Source organism: Lacerta agilis, chromosome 8, assembly GCF_009819535.1.
Source record: "Lacerta agilis isolate rLacAgi1 chromosome 8, rLacAgi1.pri, whole genome shotgun sequence".
NCBI classification, from domain to species: domain Eukaryota; kingdom Metazoa; phylum Chordata; class Lepidosauria; order Squamata; family Lacertidae; genus Lacerta; species Lacerta agilis.
The window spans coordinates 65,553,580-65,571,071 of NC_046319.1; the positions used below are offsets into that span (position 1 = coordinate 65,553,580).

General features: G+C 43.4%; 1 protein-coding gene across 1 annotated transcript; it reads right to left on the reverse strand.

Moving 5' to 3' along the window:
- Positions 1–4,045: 4,045 nt before the first annotated feature.
- Positions 4,046–17,458, reverse strand: SNRNP40 (small nuclear ribonucleoprotein U5 subunit 40). The gene is made up of 10 exons (XM_033158011.1): positions 17,287–17,458; positions 15,387–15,516; positions 13,606–13,699; positions 12,350–12,515; positions 11,601–11,723; positions 10,908–11,028; positions 9,288–9,370; positions 8,792–8,853; positions 5,337–5,440; positions 4,046–4,489 (listed from the first exon to the last, which is right to left on the reverse strand). The coding sequence occupies exons 1-10, from the start codon at positions 17,431–17,433 to the stop codon at positions 4,440–4,442; spliced, it is 1,080 nt and encodes a 359-aa protein (XP_033013902.1). The 5' UTR covers positions 17,434–17,458; the 3' UTR covers positions 4,046–4,439.
- Between the last annotated feature and the right edge of the window lie 34 nt (positions 17,459–17,492).

The window sequence follows — 17,492 nt, forward strand, 5'->3', positions numbered from 1 at the left end:
AGCCTTCCTTGGGGACAGCCCAAGGCAATTTGGCACTGGAGGCGAACTGCAAAATGACACATCCCCCACAGGGGAAGAAGGGGCAAGTGAAGATCTACATCAGGAACAATGGCGGCGGCGGGGGGGGGGGAATAAAGATCTACATTGGAACGAGGGTGGGAGACCAGCAGCACCTCCTATTCACCAGGAGGTTGCTGTAGAGATGGCATTGTGGGATCTGCTTGGTGGGGAGTGGCAGTGGTGGCGGCAGCAGCAGCAGCACTCCTTGGAGACCAGATCTTTTGCACCTGCTGTGGATCCTGCCACCCGAGGCAGTTGCCTCATGGATGAGCCACCCTGGCTTTCCTTAATTTTCAGCTAGCTGCACCCTGAAGTGTCATCGCCTCTGTGAGAATGAGGCCACTCCCTCCGTTGTGCAGTCCCAACGGCGCAGCTGCCAAAATCCAAGTGCAGATTGGTGTATCCACACGCAAATGCGCTCCAAGCGACCTCTGCTCTCCTTTGTTACCAATATTGCTTACTGACATGAAAATCTTCTACGCAGCCAGAAAGCTTCGGCATATCTGGGTGACACTGTCATCTCTAATTAACATCAATCAGATTCGCAGCCTTTTCCCTTATTAGTCTCGAGCTGCATGGGGCATCTTCAGTGCACACGTCAGTCATCACTGATCAACAAACAAGATCTCTCCTTATAATCCGCACCCCTCATTTCCCTTAGGATGCTTCTTCGAGGGGAAAGACAGGATATAGCATTGGTGGCGGTCATAAAACTGCGATGCAAATATTCATTCTTTTCTGGCGGAGAGAGCTGGTGATCTTGCAGAGACCTTTGTCTCATTGTGGACCGTTGCGGCACGATGGGCTGTAGACACAATTTTTCCCCCAGTGCCCTCCCTGCCGTTGTGAAGCACTCTGGTACTCTGGGGACTTGCAGGCAAAGAAACAGGCTGGATGATGACAAGAGCGCAGGTGGCATAAATCTCACTCTTGAGGCTGATCGAACACTGGCTAGAGCGCATAATTGCATCTACCATGTGGCAGCGAGGACAGCAAAGCCAGCATGCTTTACTGCTTCTATTGCACCCTCAAGTACCCATCTAGGGTAACTCTTCAGGGTGGTTCAGAACTTACTGTTCCTGTAGGACACACCACTGGACCCCTCGAAATCCTGATGTGACATGTTCGCATAGCACTTTGTAGATAAAGCTGCCCATTTTCAAAACAGCCTTGGTGCTATATGGCTATGGCAGCTCCTAGCGAGGCAGCCACAGTAGCTTTAGCTTCTTTTGTGTGATCAGTTTCAGCGGATGCAGACCAAAGCCAGGGGCAAGGTGTCTGCAGTAATGTTCAAACTACCTGTCCCCTCAATCCCTGTCCCACATGGCTATTTATCGGTAAATCTATTTAGCAGGGGATGAACAGGAGGGTCCAGGATGTGGTTAATGTGCCTATACACAAAGTTCCTACTGTCTTTAAAGAGGCAGTAGTACAGCCACCCCTAAGGCCACCAAGGTCCCAATGGTTTGTGACAGGTACCAACCATTCACAAATAACCTGCTCTGGGGAAAGGTGAGCACAGGAGACGAAGTGACAGAGGACGCGTTGCCACCCTATATAGGTCTCAGGGCGGTTCACAGAACAAAATCAAAATTTTAAACCATAAAATATATAATGAAAATAAAAACCATACCCCCCCAAAAAAAAACATTTAAAAAGGGCACAGGATGTCAATCAAATCAAGCAAAGGCCTGGTTAAAAAGGAAAGTTTTTGCCTGGTGCCTAAAGGTGCGTAATGAATATTAAGATATCAGTCCCTCAGATGCATGCTTTGAATTAAAGCTTAGTTTGAAGGCTGCTGACTTAAAGGAATCCCTCGCTGGATTATGGTAGATCAAAAGGAGTTCAAAGTGGCGAGCCCTTATTCTGTGCAACAGGTATTTCAATTTATAAGGGGAATAGCAATTCTAGAACCACTTACAACACAACAGTACTAAAAGGAAAACATTCGTCTCATCTGTTTTGGCAGATCACTGGAGAAGGATTGGGGGATAAGGCAGCTGCACCTTATGGAAAATAGTATAATCCAAATATGCTCATGCTCTACATGAGGAATAGCCAAAATGGTGCCTTCCACTTGCTGCTGGACTACAACTCCCATCATGCCCTCCCATTGGCAATTCTGGCAGGGGCTGATGGGAGTTGCAGTTCAGTACCTGGCACGTACCACACTGGCTAGCCCTGCCCTGCCCTCTTCTCCTGCAGCTCAACAGGTTGCAACTTCTGCTTTACAGCTGTGTTTGCTCCCTGTACAAAAAACTAGATGGTAGGTGCCTGCGAAAGTGACTCAGACAATGAAAGTGGTGGGAGCTCTTTAATTTACAGACACAACACTACTTCTGTTACTGAGTGAGCCATGCCAGGTGATTCGGTGCACACTATACTGAAAAGCTGAGGACATCCACAGTTTTGGGTTAGTGAAGATCTTCCAGAAACATTAGACTCATTGACCCCCCCCCCCCCCCCCCCGTTTTATCCCAGTAAGAATCAACCTGCAAATCTTAGAAGCTTGGGTCTTGGGTTGTATATGGATTCATAAAAAGCCAGCTTCCATCCCACCCTCAATATAGAGATAGGCCAATCTGGTTTGTAGGCCACAATCAAGTATAGACTAAGCCAGATTTTTCCGTTGTCACCTACAAGCTGTTAGGATGAACAATTCTCATTTTAATACACTGAAGAGTTCTTACACCCAATTACACAGATGTTTTCAAACACTTTAGCCTCCATTAACCTGAGCCTCTTATTTTCTGTTTGTGATTTTGGCAGCAAATTGGCAAAACGGCTGCTTTTCTGCTTCGCGACACTTCATTTGCTATCTCTACAACCACACATTTATATACATATTTATTCTCTCACAGGAATAGGAAGTTCTGTGCTTTCCAGAAACCCTTGAGAATTTGTAAAGACTTTCCCTACCCTTAAAAACAATGGAAGAAACAGACTATCATTTTGCCAGCTAGAACAGATTCGCTTAATGACACCCTGTGAGGATCCACAAAGAAGGCCTGCGCTGAAACAATACTTGATCATCATCCCAGTACATCAATGGAACATTTATTAAAAGAAAGTAGAATTTCATCTGTGGGGCATCATTGCCACCTGTGAGATTAAGTTTTATACCAGGGGTCAACAAACATTTTCATCAGGGGACCGGTCCACTGTCCCTCAGACCTTGTGGGGGGCCAGACTATATTTTGAAAAATATAAATACCCTGCAAGCTGGTCCCACAGCTGCCTCTGGACCTGGAAGACAAATGCACTCTGCACACACTGAGTGCGCTTTGGCACTGCTTGCTTACCAGCGCTGATGAGCAGCAGCTGCTCCATCGGCCCGTCCCCGCGGAGCTCCCAGGCAGCATGCACCACATACTGTGGCCAGTCTTCTGAGGCCAGGTTGGTGGGCAGGCCGTGCAAGCGGAGTGCCGGGGAGGCAGCTTGCAGCTCGCCCTCCAGCTGCTCCAGCGCCGCCACCGAGCGCACCACCAGCAGCAGGCCAGGAGGCGCACCAAGCTTCAACTGAAGCCCCGTGACATGCCCATCACGATGCCCATGGTGCAGCCCAGACCTGCCACTTGCCCGCCTCTCCATCCATGGCCGTGCCGGGTTTACCTCAGCGCACAGGCGGTGAGGCTTCGGATTGGCTGCAGGAGCCTCCTGCAGCCAATCCGAAACCGTGCCAGCATCATGGAAGTCAGTCCCCGTGCGGCGAGGCATCCGCAACGAGTGGGGACTGACCGAGTGGGCAGCAGGGTCCGCGAGCCAGATTTATGAGTCTGGGGGGGGGAGCCCCGCATCCAGCCCCCAGGCCGTAGTTTGTCGACCCTCGTTTTATACTATTGCTTATTTAGTTGTCCATTTTCTTTTCTTTTTCGCGCTTTGTGTGACCTTCTCTCTCCCCTGCCCTCCGCCCCACTCCTATGTAGATAAAACACTGCTGAATAATGGCAAAAAGCATACGTAGCAATAAATTCCATCTACACAGTTTTTGCAAAGTATTCTATTTATTTTCTGTATAAAAAGGACAAGCAAACCTGGAGGGAAACAGGAAATATTGAACACTCCACATTTTACAAGTGTCAAATGATTTCAATAATAAGCCGAAAGCACATTGTGCAGGGAAAAATAAGAAATCTGTATGTCCATCTCAAAAATCTTAATGTTTCGCAACCAGAAGCCTTTTCAATATTCTGCATAACATGGTCAAGAATTCAAGGAGGGATCCTCTAAAACACAGGTGGTTAATATTTAACTCTGTACATGAAACGGCATTTTCTGAAGTCTCTTCATCTTCCAAGACTTTGTGCAGAAAGACCCAACTTGGCCAGAAGCAATCCAGTTCCACACATCCAAGATGACAACTGTGCTGGCTCTCTTCCTCACTGGATCTCCCCCATATACAGCCTTTTGTCACTAGAGGCAGAAAGTACTGATGGGAAGAAATACAAACACGTTTGAAGAAAATGTGAAGGACCAGTTTTGACCATCTTATTCCACCCCTCTTGTATTTCCAGTATCGCTTGATAACTAAATTGATTCTCACACGCATGCCTCCACATGTATGCTCCAACCAGAATGGCCAAATTTTTCTAAAATGCAGCGTTTGCGTCTTTCATCTCCGACTAAAGTTCAGGCAGCTACATTAATCATTGTAATGTGTTTTATCTAACAGTAGCAATGCTATGACTTCCTCTGCAAAACAAAATGCTAGAAACTGCCAATACTAGAAAGTAGCCACAAGAGGGTGCAGCCTCTCAAGAATCCCAAACAGAGCAGGGATCAGAAGTCTGTGGCCCTCCTGGCATTGTTGAGCTTAAACTCCCATTGGCCCCAGTCAGCATGGACAATGGTCAAGAATAATCAGAGTTGCAGCCCAACAACATTTGAAGGGCCACACAGCACTATTATGGTACCAGTAACAAATTCTGAGGTCAAGCATGAAAATGAAAAAGTAGATCTCTTCCAGCTTGGTGTTTACCTGCCCCCGTCTTTAAAATTTAAGTCACCCTGTAAAGGGGCTGAAAGTTCTCTGGAGAGGACAGATCCAACCTACTTGAGTTCAACTAAATTCCCCCCAAGTACGTTATATTTATGTTGTTCGTGTTTTGTAGCATTACTATAAGAAGACAACCCAAAAGAACAGGGCAGGGAGGGAAAGAAAGAGACTCTCTGTGCTGGCTAACAGATTCTCTTTACGATCATGAATCCACAGAAGTCATGTTCCTTAATTAAAAGCACCCACTTCCAGGCTTCCTGGCAATTCAAACAGAACTTACTAATTGGCTCCTCTGGATGAAAAGCCACTTCATTTATTGAACCAGCATGGCCTGGCAGCTTGTAGAGAATTCTTCTGGAGGTCGTATCCCACACATAAACAAACCTGTAATGAGAAAAAAAACATGAGTAAGAGCCTCCCAATGGAATGAACTAAAAATAAAAGAGCAACTCTGTTTTGACCCAGTTACTCAATATTTCAGGATCTCTTATATGAGCTGCTGTGTTTACTAGAGACTATCCAGGAAGCCCTTTTGCTGTACCTGGATCTGATACCAGCCTGTCATATTACTGTAGAAAGAAAACCTGTTGCCTGCATGACCTTAGTTTGACACCACCTGCTGCTGGTTTTAAGTTAGTAAAAGAAAACCTAGCTAATTGATAAGATATCTTGAATTTGGAGATGCGAGTCACTGAGTAGCACTGCACGTTCAGGTGAACAGATGTATTCACTTAATGATCTACAGATTGGAAGACTGTTATTATTTCGTGACTCATGAAGCAAAACTACTGCATACTTTGAAAAACCAGCTTGCTTGCTTTAGTGATATCATGGGATATATATTTCTGTAAAAAAACTAATATTGCATCACTGTCTGACTCAGTACTGTGGATAAAATAACACTGCTTATTTCTAATATCTGAAGTCTGTCTGTATACAGCAAGCCTGTAACTTATTTTTAACTGGTGTGCATTCAGCTTCATTATTTGTCTTCAGTACTTAATCTTCCACAAAAGCTATGTGCTGCTGCATTTGACAGCTTCGTACCTTAAGACTATAGGCAAACACGTCTTTTCATTTGCAATGGAAAGTTGCAATTAACAGTTCACAAAAGTTCACTAAAATGCAATGTCAAATCTTTCAAAACTTCATTTCTGATCATCTGCTGCTTTAGCAAACAATTCCGCTCTGTGTAGTCACAATATGAGCATCTGAAAAATTCCAGTAATTTGCTAATAATGCTATATGAACACCTGCCCCTCAGATCTTTGCACAATAAATATGATGCATTGTATTTTCTATTACATTCTGGCAACAGACACAAAATGCTCATGATGTGGAATATTTTTGTTTCCCATCCAAGTATGCTGTAAGATATGGTTTGAGTGTACTCAAATGAGAATAGGTCTTCTCCAAAAGGGGTGAGCAATTTCAAACAGAATATAGATACTCTGGAAGACAATAATGGGCTTTTTAAGTGACAAGAAGTGAGGAATACAACTCTGTGAGTGACATATGAACCAAACTTAAATGGCTCACTAAGGTGATGGCTGAGCAGTCCTTTGGCCACAATCCTGTGCACAGTTAGTTAGAAGCAAGATACATTGAATCCAGAGGGGGTTACTTCCAAGTAGCCATGCACTGGCTGCTATTTGATCTAGAAATACAGATGTCAGAAGACTTGCTTGTTTTTCCTGCAGCAGATGAACACAGCTATTCCTTCAGAAACCTTATGTTGATATGCATGGGAGGCTCAAGACGCAAGATTTAACAAGTTGACTCTTCAGTGCTAATCCTAACACCCTGCACTCAGATTCCTTCTGTGACTTCAGCCAGTTAAGCTCTCAAAGCTATTGGGTATTAAAAACTGGTTAAATAGCTACTGCCTCAAAAATGTTTCACTGCCTTTCAGTTCTTTCATCATTTGAACCTTGCAGTACTTGGACTGGAGATGAGAGACTTACACTGCAGAAAGTCTGATAACCGAAACTTTCTAAAATTCTGTGCCCTCAACTTTAAGAAGTTGCCATTCTGAACTGAATTATGACCTTGTTATGGTCTGATTCATCAAACCCATTAAGTATTTTCCAATGTGTCTGCACTGTTCCCTCTCATCTAGCTTTGGTTATGTCAACTTTGATGCACAAGGCAACGGAGCACAGAAGTATTTAATGCGCTTGCTTAGTGCCATCAGTGAGTCTCCAAAGAAAAGCCCAACTTTTAAGCATATCACAAAACAGGGAAAGAAATTTTGTAACACCCCATGAGACAGGAACTAATGCTCAAAATTCAAGGATTTACTACAAATTGCATTATGATACATGCTGAATATTAGTGATGCTGAAAGACCAGTTTTTCAGTAGTTTTCAGTAGTTATTACTTTCACCAGAAAACAAGACGGGAGTCCTGTCCTGTTTGTAGCTGGAATTCATATCCTTTACTAAGTCATAAGCAACATATTGTAAGCAAAACGAAAGAGGAGCATACCCCTCCTACCATAATTACTACCTTCTGGATACACCCCCCTTCTTTCCCCTTTACAAGATCACCAGATACATAAGCCACTGCTCATCAGCAATCCATCAATATGGACTGAAATAAGTTAACCAGCAGTTAATGTACTATATTTAGGAAGCTGTCTCACTTGCTCTGGCACCAACATTTGCACAGGAGGTGGGGAAGGAAAGCATGATCGCAGAGCAACAGGCTGGACTGAGCAGGCCAAGGTGTCCTTGAGTTAGGAAATGTACATCAAAAGAACATACACCGCATATATTTTCAAGGACTGCAGAGAGCACTGCTTGAACTGGGATGCTGCTCTCTTACGGGGCTCGAGTGTTAAAGCCAAGTACTTTTCACACCTTTCGTGCTCCCCCCCCCCCAGTTCATTATGACTAATAGAAGAGATTCTGCTATTAAGCTTCCTTTGCTAGAGATGAACAAGTCTCAGAAGAACAGTTTGGTTAGATAACTATATTACTTAGCCCAGGGGTCCCCAAACTAAGGCCCGGGGGCCGGATCCAGCCCAATCGCCTTCTAAATCCAGCCCGCAGACGGTCCAGGAATCAGCGTGTTTTTACATGAGTAGAATGTGTGCTTTTATTTAAGATGCATCTCTGGGTTATTTGTGGGGCAAAGGAATTCAATCATTATTATTTTTTTCAAAATATAGTCTGCCCCCCCCCCAAGGTCTGAGGGACAGTGGACCGGCCCCCTGCTGAAAAGGTTTGCTGACCCCAGACTTACCCAATGAAAACTTATGTGTTGAGTAGGTCTCTAGAACTGTGTTTTCAAACTGATGAAGCAAAGAAGTCCCCTTCAAACATGCACACACTCCCAGTCAAATATCCACTAATGGAACACACTGAGTGCAACGATACCTTCTAGGGTTTAGAATGTTGCTTTCCGTGACTTTATGTTCTTTTCACAACCTTACCACAGTGTCATAGAATTGGAAGGGACCACGAGTGTGAGCTAGTTCAAGCCCCTGTAATGTAGGAATCTTTTGCCCAACATGGGGCTTGCACACACAACTCTGTGATTAAGCGTCTCATGTTCTACCGACTGAGCTATCCCAGGCTAAAGAACAGATTCCATTCCTTTCAAGTAGTAATGTGCTACTGCAACACACCTATAAGGCAATACCAGTCTGTCTCCGAGCACAATGGAGAGTGTGTGTGTTAAAGTCCCATGCAGCTTGGGACCTAGAGCACTGGTTTTCAGATGAAAATTTACCTGTCTGCAGATCCAGCAGCTATTTTACTTCCATCGGGTGACCAGGAACATCGCAGGAGATTCTAAAGAACAAGAAAACTTAGTAGCACAATTCCAGGCATACCTTCATTTCCCCGATTTTTTTTGAAATAAAAAACTCGACAAGGCTTTAAGACATTAACACCAGTGCAGCAATAATGGCTTGCCTTTGGAAGCTTAGTCTGCAGATATATATTGTACTTTATTGCCAAAAATACACAGTATCTTGTTATCTTATGTGAAATAGATTGTGAATGTCAAGATACTAAAATTTACAGGCCATTACAGCTGCACTTGGGAGTTAAAAAAAACCTTGTTGCAGCAGCTTTAATTGGAATTTCTTCTCACACATTAATCTTGAGCACAGACCTTGTTAAGAGGTTTGTGGCAATCTGAAATTTTAAAAGCCATTTACTTATGAATTAATTCTTAGCTGCCACCCATAAACAAGGAGCATTTCATCCAGCACAGAACTCACCTTCTCAAAATTATGTACATTCCCTTGGAGGATCTTTACACATCTCTCTTTAGGGGCAAAGGGTCGAACATCCCAGATACGAACTAGAACAGAGCCCATACAAGCAGTTAAGAATCGTAGTAACATGTTGAGTATTATCCCACCATATCGCAGATTTGATGGTCAGTAAACCAATAGGTTTAAGGACATAAGAACTGATCTGCTCAATCTGACCAGAGAGCCACCTAGTTCAGTATTTTGTTTCCCACACTGGCTAAACAGATGCATCTGGGAAAGGCAAAAACAGGGAAGAAAGGCAACAGGCACACAGTAGCACAATGTTTTTGAACATGCAGGGTCCATATAGCCATTGGTAGTATTTGCCCACCCCAAAATTTGTCTAAATTCTATTTAAAGCCATCTAAAGTCAGTGGCGGTTACCACATCCTGTGGCAGTGAATTTCATACATTACTTACGCATCGTTCCATTAGGCAAGCCCAAGTTCTAGCATGATGTGATCAAGAGAAGCTGCTTTCATTATACACTCCCATCTAAAAACTACACAGCCTCAAAAATTCCAGCCATTTTTCACAGGGAAGGTGCCCCAACCACTCAATCATTTTGGGTTACTCTCCCCCCCCCAAACTTTCCCAGACCTGTAACAACCTTTTTGAGATGGTAGCAACCACAACTGCAGACAGAATTCAGGTATAGCTACAGCATGGTTTCAGCCACTGACAAGCAGCCTCTAGATGGTGACATGACTACAACTTCACACACACAAAATTCCCTTCGGCATCCTCAGCACATCAAATAATTCAGAACAGATATTGTTAGTGTGACAGTGAAGCCTTCAATGTTGATTGACTGAACTGGTGTAGTGGTAGGGAACATTCAGCTGCGCAGGGAACAGAGGGAACATTTTTGCAGTCTAGCTGTTCATGAGGGAAGGGGGGAAACTTCAATTTGACTGAGACTGTCATTTCACAAAGTCGGCCTGAGGATGTTGTCCCAGGGTGTAGGGAACCTAAGGGTCAGGCAAGCTAGAGACAAGGAATCTGAAGGATGGACCAAGAAAGGAGGACTTGAAGGAATGGTAGGTGGATTGAGGAAAAAAGTAGTAGAGATAGCTCATCAAAGAATTTGTTAATCAGAGAAGCAACTAAAGAAAACAACAACACTGTGATGCTTAATGGAGGGGTGCGGAACCTCCAGGTGTTTAAACTGTCACAACTTCTGACCACTGACCATGCTGACAGCATCTGGAGGGCTGCAGGTTCTTCAACCCCAAGTTAAGATCAGGAAAACGGTATGCTATGATGAATGCGGGAGGGAGACGAAAGTCCTACAGAAGCTTGTCCAGGAGGTCAGTGTCAAGTCTGCATTTTGACAAGAGAATCTGCCAGCTGTGGCTTCTTCTATCGTCGTAGCCGTGTGCCCTGGCAGCCCCAACGGGACAAAAAGCAGGCTTCTGGCAATAATAGATCGCATCACACTTCACTTTGGCAACTACCCAAAGTCTTGGTGCATTTTAGGAGACATTTCCAAGTTCTGACATACCGGCCGCAAACTAGTAAAGACTAGGAGTAGTATGCTTGGTTACATGTTCCTTAATGGTATTTTCCAACAGAAACAGTTACCTGTATTGTCCATGGCATTGGAAAGCAAGTAAGAGCCTTCTGAACTCAGACTGAGACCTGTGACAGAATCAGCATGTCCTCTCATCGTGTAAGTTAGCTTGTTCTGACGAAGGTCCCATACCTTTAAGGATATATGAGCAGATATATGGTGTGTCACATACACATACATACACACAGAGAGAGGTATTTAAAGTAGTTAGCTCTATATAGGGCTACTGAAGCTTTCAAGTGAAGTTGCGAAATGAGGAGCAGAGCCCAAACAAATGCATGGATATTTATTTATTTGTGATATAGTCTCTTAGACTTCCAGTGTCCTTGCAAGACAAATAACCTATGTCAGATCTTCAAAGACGGAAATCCCAGCATCTGTTGACCAATTGCCCTTTTAAAGGGAAGGAACAGCCCATAACAAATAATTCATGGGTCTCACTCTGTGCCATGGCACTGTCTACTCGTCTTCACAGCAGAACCTTATGCCCACCCCAAGAAAACTAGAAGCTACCACTGCTGTTCTGTTTCTTTCTTGCTCCTTCTGGAGGTGGTTAAGTGTTCTAAGGAGAGAGGAGAAGGGTCTAGGGGAATTCAAAACTTAAAACTCGTTTGAAACTAGTTTATTTTTCAAGTGCAGATATGCCCTTTGTCCCAGTTACAAATATGGAATGTAAGGAAGGTTCAGTTTAACAAACAGCTTACCTTGATATCATTGTCTATGCCTCCAGATATTATCTGATCACTGGTATCATTGAAGGTCACAGCTAACACCTGATATGTATTTTGAAATGTTTGAACAGCAGCTTTTTTCCTGATGTCCCATAACTGGAAGTGAAAGCAAACAAGACAGACATTCAGAACCCACCCTTCACCATATGGTCCAAAAATAGCTCAATACAACTAAGCCATGAAAGGTCTCGTAATCCTGAAGGCCTGTGCACAAAAGGTGCACCCTGATTCAACATTAAAAAGTACTTACTGACAAGGGCAGCTGTCCCTGGGAGGGGATGGCATTCAACAAACTGGGAGCCAACACAGAAAAGGCTCTCACACACACTGCTGCCCCATGAACTTCACATGGTGTCAGAACTGAGAGCAGGGCCTCCTCTGCAAATCTTAAAAAATGTTGACATGGGAGGAGGTGGTCCTTCATATATTTGGGGGCCAAGTCTTTCAGGGCTTTGTAAATGGCAGCACCTAGAATTGGGCTCAGAAGCACAATGGCAACTGTACAGCTATTTAAGAACTTGTGTCCTGTCAGTTGTGTCCACCAGCACCTTGGTCTGTGTGCCAGTTGCAGCTTCTGAACAGTCTTCAAGAGAAGACCCACATAAAGCACATTGTAATAGTCCAGCCTTGAGGTTTCCAGAGCATAGATTGGTATGTGATCACATAAACCCACACTCAGTATTGACTATTTACAATGCAAGACGACAATTATCCATACTAACCTTTACTGTCCCATCATCACTGCCTGTACAGACCAGCTGAGGTCCACGTCTTGCTGGGTAACAGGAGTTCACAAATGATGTGTGACCTTTGAGTCTTTTCACCCTCTCTCCTGTCTCACTATCCCACACTGCTACAGTTTTATCGGTGGAGGCAGAGAACAGCATGCTAGGAGAAAATGCAATGCTGATGAAGTGCTGAAAAGCAGCATTTCACATGTATTAAAAGGTATTCAACATTTTAAAAAAATGGCCCTTAGGTAAGAGACAGTTAGAAGTGACAGCAAAAAGCAAGACACCTACTACTAGCTGTCAAGCATTTTGCCCAGAATGCCAGCCTTCTGGTGGAGTGGGAAAGGGAAGGCAAACATACTCTTTTGGTCACTGCTTAGTGACAAAATCCAGTTATCCCAAAGGGTTTCCAAATATGCAGTACAATGGAACCTCGTTTCTCGAGGTGCGTTCGAAAACGGAAGCATTTACTTCCAGGTTTTTGGCGTTCGGGTTCTGAAATGTTTGGCTTCTGAGACACTCGAAAACTGAGGTTCCACTATATACAACTACCGCAGAATCTTTATTTAATTGAAACATTTTTACTATTGCTCTTTACCTAAAATGCTCTCAGAGCTGCTTACAGAAACAAATAAGAGAAAAATCAGTAATTGTAAAAATAGGTGGTGTGTAAGTTACAAAATCTTGTACAAATCCCTAGGTGTAAGTGAATCGCCATCCTGAATAACCTTGTTCTGCCAGGCAGCCATGGACCACTCCAGTCCACAAAGGCTTTTACTGCTACTGGCATGTTGCTCCAGGATCTGTTTGGCAGAAATCAGGAAAAGCAGCAGGGAATAGTGGAATGGACTGAATGGCTAGAATGTGATAGTGACCACCTGCCTGCATTCCTATCCAATCCCCCCCCCAAATCATAGGGTTGTATTCAGTGCCCGTCCTACTCATAGTAGACCCACTGAAGTTAACACACATGACTAAATAAGGTTCAATAATTTCAATGAACCTCCTCCAAATAGAATTTAGCTGGATATAACCCACAGCAAGTTCATTTGTTGAGCATGCTTTCCGAATTTGTTCTGAACTATTCTGACATATTAAAAGGAAAATCACCAAGAGACTAGAACCAACAAGCAGCAAAATATAAGTAACCAAGCTTCAGTAATATACTCCAAATGACAAAAAAGTCATTGCTAATCAATTAAATAGCAGATAAAAATATCCACAACAAGAATTATATATGTACTAACCTGCCATCAGTGTTATAATGTAGTTCCATAACTGCTCCGCTATGTCCTTTCAGAGTGGCATAATTATCACAGTCCCCATACACGTTCCATAACACTAGAATCAATGCAAGATCAAGATTAAATACTGAAGTCATGTTGGGATTTCCAGTGATAAATCCTCTTAATGAATTGGATGCACTTTTCAGATCTAATGCTTTGTAAGCAGCAATGGAAGCCTTCAAGTAGGTATAACTTCCAGAAACAGATGGTGGGTGGTGGTTGTTTTTAAGAAAAGAGTATCAAGTTTACCTGGGGAAAACTCTTCTATACCTAACAAAGGCAGCGAGAGAAAACATTCACAATTGCTTCAAAGAAACCGTATTGCAGTATGTAAGCACACCAAAATGTCTGTGGTTCATCATGAATGCAAGATCAGATTCTTTTCAATTTAAAATATTGATCTTCACACTGTGTGTGCACTTTTGAGTTCACAAGTAAACCTTAATAGATACTAGCATGCTAGTACACTGTGGCCTATGTGTTTTAAAGAAGGCTACCATCCTACTGAGGAACAGATGAAAAGAACAGATGCTTTCATCTGGCTTACTGTTGCATCCCATGTGAATATCATGGTTTGTTTCACTTCCCAGGATTCCTGGTTCAAATTAACTAAGGTAGGGATTGTGATTGTTGCTCCCACTAGAATTAGAGGAGAAACAAACCAGGGGCTGTTTGAGCACCCATGGCAAACTATTGTTTATCACAGGGGTCGTCACCAAAATTACCTGGCCTCTTTAAAATGCCCTAATTAGTGAAGGGTGTGTAGACTTCCTGGCGAGTCCAGCTGGGGAGGCAAAAGTTAACCTTCCATCCCCAGCTGCAATCTCCAGGAAGATTCCCCATACTATATTATTATTATTATTATTATTATTATTATTATTATTATTATTATTATTATTATTATTATTAAAATTTGTATACTGCCCTTCATTCATAGATCTCAAGAAGGTTCACAGCATAAAAACACAAGATAAAAACACAAAATACATAATAAAAATAAAACCAAACAATAACTCCTACCTCCCCCCATGCTTGGGGGGTCACATAACTAGCTAGCATGCTGGAGTCTTATTCGTTATCAGAATTAACCAGACAAATTGCTCCACCAACTAAGAACGGCCATACACCACCACTATCATGGAGCCAATTGAAAGCTTTTTCTAAAACCTATTTATCAAGGAACAATTTGGGGGCACAAGGAGAAGGGGACGACAGAAGATGAGATGGCTGGACAGTGTTCTCGAAGCGACTAGCATGAGTTTGGCCAAACTGCGGGAGGCAGTGAAAGATAGGCGTGCCTGGTGTGCTCTGGTCCTTGGGGTTACAAAGAGTCGGACACGACTGAACGACAACAACAACAACAATTTGGGGGAAGGGTGTCACAGCTGGGTGAAAGGATTGACCCTGATCTTCCCAGTTATGACCCCAAATATCACTTCTCCCCAGTTGCAATTAGGCAGGGGTAAGACTATTGGCTACAATGGAAGGCTTCTTTCAAGGCAAATATGAAGAGAGGGAAGTGTTGGACTTCACTCCACTCACAAGCACCATGCTGGTGACCCATCACACACATCATTAAAACTTTGATATTAGTCACACATAAGTTTACTTTTAATTAATTAAATCAGCATACTTTGGTTGATTTACTGTTATGTGTGCTTGGTTAATTTGATATGTTGTGTGCTAACCTAATTAATTTTAAGCAAACAAATTGTATTTAGAAGTTCATAACGTAGACTTACATATCAATCTGTCAAATCCAGCTGATGCTAAGGTGGCTCCATTAGGATGAAACTTACAACAGTAAACTTCTCCTTCATGCCCTGAAAGCAACATTATAGGTGCCTGGAGAGAGGAACATCTTGGGGGACCCTGAAATATGAAAAAATGCAGAATAATCAACAAGTTACAAGAGAGTCTGCATCTGAATGCAGAAAAGATGACTATTACTCGTAGATGAGGAACCTGTAGCACCCAAGATGTTGGACCCCAACAGCCTCAGCAAACATGGCCAATGATCAGGGATGATAAGAATTATAGTCCGACAGCATCTGGAAGGCAACTGGCTCTTCATCCCTGATCTAATGTCTTGTGGCAAAGGTAAGCATTTCCACCTGTCCGAAAACACGACAATTTAGCCATGAAGATTAATTCTAAAAGCTATAACACAAACCACTTACAGCTTCAACAAGTGCATTAAAATACCCTAACCTTATTCTGTTCAGATGTTTTGGCCTATAGCACTCTTCAATGCTAACCACTGAGCATGCTAATTGGGGCTGATGGGAATTGTAGTGTAGCATCTGGAGGGCCTTGCAAGGATTATCCCTGGATTTATGGTATAAAAATGACTGCCAATTGGCTACCACTGAGAAAATAACTTATAAATTACGAAAAGAACAGAAAAACTGAACAAATTTTATGTAACATGATGGTCATTTATTCAATATATAAATAAAACTGTCCTTAAAGATAAAGCATATTTGAAGACATGGTTATCCTGAACAGTATGGCTTGTACTATATTCTTCTCTGGAATGACTCTGTGTTGGATAAAATTTTTTTTGTGTTTGGACATTATAGGCTGCCCATTTGGACATCTTGTACTGAGTAATAATAATTATTTATGATAATGTACAACCTGACACCTGTTATGGGGGTGGGGATGTTATATATTTGTTAGAATGTCCAAAATGCCAATAAAAATATTTAATTAAAAACAACAACCCAGGAGTGTGTTGGGGAAGGCTGGTCTAACTGATCACCCAGGTGAAATAAAAAAAATCTAACTAATGCAAACTAATTATAGTCATTGGGTGCTAAATTGTCATTCTTGCAGCCATGTGTGCTATTAAAATACTGAGCTAGAGGAACCCATGGTCTGACTCTAGACTCGGCATAAGGCAGCTTTCTGTGTCTGTTACTCTAAACACTAAACACAGCTACAGAACCACAATGATGGCAATGAAAAGCTATTTTCAGCACTCATTCAAAACGATGTGGGTCTGTGTAACAGAATGGACCTTTCCCTTTAACAGCTACACCTCCACTGCTTTTCTCTTCCTCTTTTCAGAATGTTAGCACCTCAAGACCCTCCCCCATTAGTTCACTCTTTCTATGTACGAATATATATAAAAAACTGTGTTTCTGAGACTAGTGCGGTGCAGCAGTTGGTATGTTGGTCTGTAACAGACTTTCAGTGTTGGGACTATAACACTGTCAGACGTCGTTGGACCACAGCTACCATTATTCCGGGACCACTGGTCCCTCTAGCTAGGGATTATGGGAGTTGTAGTCCAACTACACCTGGCGACCCCAGGTTGAGAAATCTGGACTAATACCATGTGCACCTGGACTACTTCTGGGTGGCATAGTGGTTAGAGTGCTGAAAGGAAAAAAAAACGCAATATAATCGCAATAAACAAACAAACGGGCAGGAAATCGCGAGGCCGTCCAGAGGTCATCCCTAATCGTGGGCTACGCTGGCAAGGGCTGCTGGGAGCTGTAGTCCCACAGCATTTAAGCAGCCTCGGGTTCCCCGCCGCCGCTCTAAAGCCTCAGTCACTATAATGGCGAGGTAATAATGCATATTAAAAGAGAGGGGGGAGGGGGGCGCGCGGCCTCTGCTCCCCAAGGGACTCACCGCCTGCAACAAGGCGCCCGGGGGCGGCTGCCCAGCGCCAGGCCCCGGCCCCAAGATAAGCTCGTGGCGGGGCTTCTTAGCCCCGGACGCCGCTGCTACCAGAGCCATATCCGGGCCGGGCGCTTTCCGTTTCTGCGGGTCGATCATCGTGCTCCCCGACTTCGTCGAAAACGATTCCCCTCAAGGCCTCAAAGGCGCGTCAAACT

Excerpts from the sequence above, each read along its gene's own strand:
- SNRNP40 (XM_033158011.1), bottom strand. The coding sequence starts at position 17,433 with ATGATCGACCCGCAGAAACGGAAAGCGCCCGGCCCGGATATGGCTCTG. Across the intron at positions 15,517-17,286 it reads CGGGCGCCTTGTTGCAGGCG|GGTCCCCCAAGATGTTCCTC; the intron begins GTGAGTCCCTTG and ends TTCATATTTCAG. Across the intron at positions 5,441-8,791 it reads GCTGCTGGATCTGCAGACAG|GTTTGTTTATGTGTGGGATA; the intron begins GTAAATTTTCAT and ends TTCTCATTACAG.